General features: G+C 58.2%; 2 protein-coding genes across 2 annotated transcripts in view; one reads left to right on the top strand and one right to left on the bottom strand.

Annotated features, from left to right (window-relative positions):
• Positions 1 to 6,000, top strand: part of LOC123345793 (endothelial zinc finger protein induced by tumor necrosis factor alpha-like) — a 1,203,704-nt gene that overhangs the window by 984,596 nt on the left and 213,108 nt on the right. The window lies entirely within an intron of this gene.
• TNXB (tenascin XB) overlaps positions 1 to 6,000 on the bottom strand; it is a 94,759-nt gene that overhangs the window by 51,181 nt on the left and 37,578 nt on the right. The window contains exon 14 of the mRNA XM_044983765.1: positions 2,197 to 2,484. Coding sequence (XP_044839700.1) covers positions 2,197 to 2,484 — 288 coding nt within the window. The remainder of the gene's footprint in view (positions 1 to 2,196; positions 2,485 to 6,000) is intronic.

Below are 6,000 nucleotides of genomic sequence, written 5' to 3'. Positions count from 1 at the left end.
CTCCATCCAGCCGTCCCTCCATCCAGCCAGCCCCAGAAAATCCTCTGTCTTCACTCCCCACACACATCCATCCATCACCATACCAGCCATCCCTCCGTCCCTCCATCCAGCCAGCCGTCCCCCCATCCAGCCAGCCGTCTATCCATCCAGCCAGCCATCCCTCCATCCATCCAGCCATCCCTCCGTCCCTCCATCCAGCCAGCCGTCTATCCATCCAGCCAGCCGTCTATCCAGCCAGCCAGCCGTCTATCCATCCAGCCATGCATTCATCACCACGACCATCTAGTCCTTGTTTCTGACAATGGCAGCTGATCAGAGTTACACATGCACAGCTCCCTGTGCATCCCCCAAAACACCCATCCTTCCCCACACACATCCACCCACCATCCATCCATCCCGATACACCTCCGCCCACTCTTCCCCCGTCCCTCCATCCGCCCCGATACACCTCCACCCGCCCTTCCCCTGTCCCTGCATCCATCCCGATACACCTCCGCCTGCCCTTCCCCCGTCCCTCCATCCGCCCCGATACACCTCCACCCGCCCTTCCCCTGTCCCTGCATCCATCCTGATACACCTCCGCCTGCCCTTCCCCCGTCCCTCCATCCGCCCCGATACACCTCCACCCGCCCTTCCCCTGTCCCTGCATCCATCCTGATACACCTCCGCCTGCCCTTCCCCCGTCCCTCCATCCGCCCCGATACACGTCCGCCCACCCTTCCACCGTCCCTCCATCCGCCCCCATACACCTCTGCCCGCCCTTCCCCCATCCCTCCATCCGTCCTGATACACCTCCGCCCGCCCTTCCTCCATCCCTCCATCCGCCCCGATACACCTCCGCCCGCCCTTCCTCCATCCCTCCATCCGCCCCAATACACCTCCACCCACCCTTCCCCCGTCCCTCCATCCGTCCCGATACACCTCCGCCTGCCCTTCCTCCGTCCCTCCATCCGCCCCAATACACCTCCACCCACCCTTCCCCCGTCCCTCCATCCGTCCCGATACACCTCCGCCTGCCCTTCCTCCGTCCCTCCATCCGCCCCAATACACCTCCACCCACCCTTCCCCCGTCCCTCCATCCGTCCCGATACACCTCCGCCCCCCCTTCCACCGTCCCTCCATCCGCCCCGATACACCTCCGCCCACCCTTCCCCTGTCCCTCCATCCGTCCCGATACACCTCCGCCTGCCCTTCCTCCGTCCCTCCATCCGCCCCGATACACCTCCACCCGCCCTTCCTCCGTCCCTCCATCCGCCCCTATACACCTCCACCCACCCTTCCCCCGTCCCTCCATCCGCCCGATACACCTCCACCCTCCCACCCTTCCCCCATCCCTCCATCCGCCCGATACACCTCCGCTTGCCCACACTCCCACCCTTCCTCCGTCCCTCCATCCGCGCCTATTCACCTCAGCCGTGACTTCCTCCGTCCCTCCATCCGCCCCGATACACCTCCGCCCGCCCACCCTCCCACCCTTCCTCCATCCCTCCATCCGCCCAGATACACCTCCGCCCGCCCTTCCTCCATCCCTCCATCCGCCCCGATACACCTCCACCCTCCCTTCCTCCATCCCTCCATACGCCCCTATATACCTCCGCCCGCCCTTCCTCCCACCCTTCCACCATCCCTCCATCCGCCCCGATACACCTCCGCCTGCCCTTCCTCCATCCCTCCATCCGTCCCGATACACCTCCCCCCACCCCTCCCCCGTCCCTCCATCCGCCCGATACACCTCCGCCCACCCTTCCTCCATCCCTCCATCCGCCCCGATACACCTCCGCCCACCCTTCCTGCTGTCCATTCTCATACACATACACCTGCCCCCCATCCATTCTAATTCACATCTGCCTTCCCACCTGTCCTGTCCGTCCGTCCATCCGTCCATCCCCATAAATGTCCATTCCTCTATTTCTTCATACATCTTCATCCACCCCATAGAAATTCATCCATCTATCTGTGCATTCAGCCATCCATCCCCATACATAACTCTCCATTCACTCGACCTGCCCCATGCACATCCACACCCCCACCCAGCCAGCCAGCCACCCTCTCTCTAACCAGCCGGCTGCTTGTGAAGGCTGAAGGATTGGATGCATCTTCCTCGGAGGGTCCCAGCCGAGGGGTCGGTGTCACTGATACTGCAAAGCAAAGGGGGCGGGAGGGGAAGGGGCCGGCACCCCTGGAGCAGCCGCTGACCTGTGACGGCGTCGGTGGAGACGGGGCCGAGGCGCTTGCGGCCGGAGATGCCGTAGAGGTTGAACTTGTATCTGCGGGAGGGGGCCAGGTTGGTGACGGTGACCGTGCGGGATCCCCCGTCCACGGGCAGCGCCTGGGGTTTGCCCTCCGCGTCCTTGTACTGGAGGAGGAAGGAGTCGAAGTCCCCGGCCTGGACGGTCCAGGAGAGCAGGATGGAGTCGTGGGTGACGTCGGAGGCCGAGAGCTCCCCCAGGCTGGGCTGGGCCGTGGGTACCTCCTTCTGCGGTGCTGTGGGGGGAAGAGAGAGCGGGGGGTGAAGGGTGCTGGTGGGGTGGGGACAGCCTGCCGGGTCCTTGGGGGCCTCCGTTATTCCTCACCAGAGGGGATCTGCAGAGAGGCTTATTTGGGGGGAGGGCGCAGGGACTGTCCCTAGGACACAGCTGGATCTTGCTGCTGGGAAGGGCTGGGGACAGACAGAGGAATGAGACATGTCTGCAAAGAGAATCCCACGTTCCCGGGTTGCCCGCGAACATCCCACCTCCATGGAGGGGTCGGGCGAGAGCGACCGGCACAAACCACGGGCAGAGCTGAGCTGAGACGGGAGGAGAGAGAGAGGGAAGGAAGAAGAAACGAGAGAGACAGGGAAGGGAGTGAACCAAAGCCTCCAATGTCATTAGAGATCCCCATTGACACCCACCCAGCCCCAGACACACGCATCCCTCCATCCATCCCAGAACACTTCTTCATCCACCCCTCTGCACGTACACCCATCCTTCCATCCCTCCATCCCTCCATCTGTCCATCCCTCCATCCCCCATCCCTCCATCCATCCCAGAACACTTCTTCATCCACCCCTCTGCACGTACACCCATCCCTCCATCCCTCCATCCCTCCATCTGTCCATCCCTCCCTCCTTCCATCCCTCCATCCATCCCAGAACACTTCTTCATCCACCCCTCTGCACGTACACCCATCCTTCCATCCCTCCATCCCCCATCCCTCCATCCATCCCAGAACACTTCTTCATCCACCCCTCTGCACGTACACCCATCCCTCCATCCCTCCATCCCTCCATCTGTCCATCCCTCCATCCCCCATCCCACCATCCATCCCAGAACACTTCTTCATCCACCCCTCTGCACGTACACCCATCCCTCCATCCCTCCATCCCTCCATCCCCCATCCCTCCATCCATCCCAGAACACTTCTTCATCCATCCGTCTGCACGTACACCCATCCTTCCATCCCTCCATCCCTCCATCCCCCATCCCTCCATCCATCCCAGAACACTTCTTCATCCACCCCTCTGCACGTACACCCATCCTTCCATCCTTCCATCCCTCCATCCCCCATCCCTCCATCCATCCCAGAACACTTCTTCATCCACCCCTCTGCACGTACACCCATCCCTCCATCCCTCCATCCCTCCATCTGTCCATCCCTCCATCCATCCCAGAACACTTCTTCATCCATCCGTCTGCACGTACACCCATCCTTCCATCCCTCCATCCCTCCATCTGTCCATCCCTCCATCCCCATACACAGCTCCATATCCATCTATCACCAAACCCTCCATCTGTCCATCCCTCCCTCCATCCCCATACACAGCTCCATATCCATCTATCACCAAACCCTCCATCTGTCCATCCATCCATCCTTCCATCCCTCCATCCGTCCATCCCTCCATCCCCATACACAGCTCCATATCCATCTATCACCAAACTCTCCATCGGTCCATCCATCCCTCCATTCCCATACACAGCTCCATATTCATCTATCACCAAACCCTCCATCTGTCCATCCATCCATCCTTCCATCCCTCCATCCGTCCATCCCTCCATCCCCATACACAGCTCCATATCCATCTATCACCAAACCCTCCATCGGTCCATCCCTCCCTCCATCCCCACACACAGCTCCATATCCATCTATCACCAAACATTCCATCTGTCCATCCACCCATCCCTCCATCCATCCATCCCTCCATCCCCATACACGGCTCCATATCCATCTATCACCAAACTCTCCATCTCTCCATCCATCCCTCCATCGCCATACACAGCTCCATATCCATCTATCACCAAACCCTCCATCTGTCCATCCATCCATCCTTCCATCCCTCCATCCGTCCATCCCTCCATCCCCATACACAGCTCCATATCCATCTATCACCAAACTCTCCATCGGTCCATCCATCCCTCCATTCCCATACACAGCTCCATATCCATCTATCACCAAACCCTCCATCTGTCCATCCATCCATCCTTCCATCCCTCCATCCGTCCATCCCTCCATCCCCATACACAGCTCCATATCCATCTATCACCAAACCCTCCATCGGTCCATCCCTCCCTCCATCCCCACACACAGCTCCATATCCATCTATCACCAAACATTCCATCTGTCCATCCACCCATCCCTCCATCCATCCATCCCTCCATCCCCATACACGGCTCAATATCCATCTATCACCAAACCCTCCATCTGTCCATCCATCCATCCCCATATACAGCTCCATATCCATCTATCACCAAACCCTCCATCCATCCCTCCATCCCTATACACAGCTCCATATCCATCTATCACCAAACCCTCCATCTGTCCATCCATCCATCCCCATATACAGCTCCATATCCATCTATCACCAAACCCTCCATCTGTCCATCCATCCCTCCATCCCCATACACAGCTCCATATCCATCTATCACCAAACCCTCCATCTGTCCATCCATCCATCCCTCCATCCCCATACACAGCTCCATATCATCTATCACCAAACCCTCCATCTGTCCATCCACCCATCCCTCCATCCATCCATCCCTCCATCCCCATACTCAGCTCCATATCCATCTATCACCAAACTCTCCATCTGTCCATCCATCCCTCCATCCCCATACACAGCTCCATATCCATCTATCACCAAACACTCCATCTGTCCATCCACCCATCCCTCCATCCATCCATCCCTCCATCCCCATACTCAGCTCCATATCCATCTATCACCAATCTCTCCATCTGTCCATCCATCCCTCCCCATATACAGCTCCATATCCATCTATCACCAAACCCTCCATCCATCCCTCCATCCCTATACACAGCTCCATATCCATCTATCACCAAACCCTCCATCCATCCCTCCATCCCTATACACAGCTCCATATCCATCTATCACCAAACCCTCCATCCATCCCTCCATTCCTATACACAGCTCCATATCCATCTATCACCAAACCCTCCATCGGTCCAGCCATCCATCCATCCCTCCATCCCCATAAACAGCTCCATATCCATCTATCACCAAACACTCCATCGGTCCATCCACCCATCCCTCCATCCATCCATCCCTCCATCCCCATACTCGGCACCATATCCATCACCAAACCCTCCATCTGTCCATCCATCCATCCCCATATACAGCTCCATATCCATCTATCACCAAACCCTCCATCCATCCCTCCATCCCTATACACAGCTCCATATCCATCGATCACCAAACCCTCCATCTGTCCATCCATCCATCCATCATCCATCCCCATAAATATAAGCCTACCTGCCCACCCACCCGTCCAACTCCATACACATCCTTCCACCTGCGTGTCCATCCATCCATCCCCACACACTTCCACCCACCCGCCCAGCAGTCCATCCATCCACATCCGTATCCATTCCTCTATCTATCCGACCATCCCTTCCATCCATTCATCCAAATACACACCCCTCTGTCCATTCAGCCATCCCTCCACACAACCCCTCCATCCATCCATCCATAAATCCAGCTTCCTCTCTCTAATTAGTGAATGGTCG

Source organism: Mauremys mutica, chromosome 12, assembly GCF_020497125.1.
Source record: "Mauremys mutica isolate MM-2020 ecotype Southern chromosome 12, ASM2049712v1, whole genome shotgun sequence".
In the NCBI taxonomy this organism is placed as follows: domain Eukaryota; kingdom Metazoa; phylum Chordata; order Testudines; family Geoemydidae; genus Mauremys; species Mauremys mutica.
The sequence above is the reverse complement of the archived record's forward strand: the minus strand, read 5'-3'. Positions and strand labels throughout refer to the sequence as shown.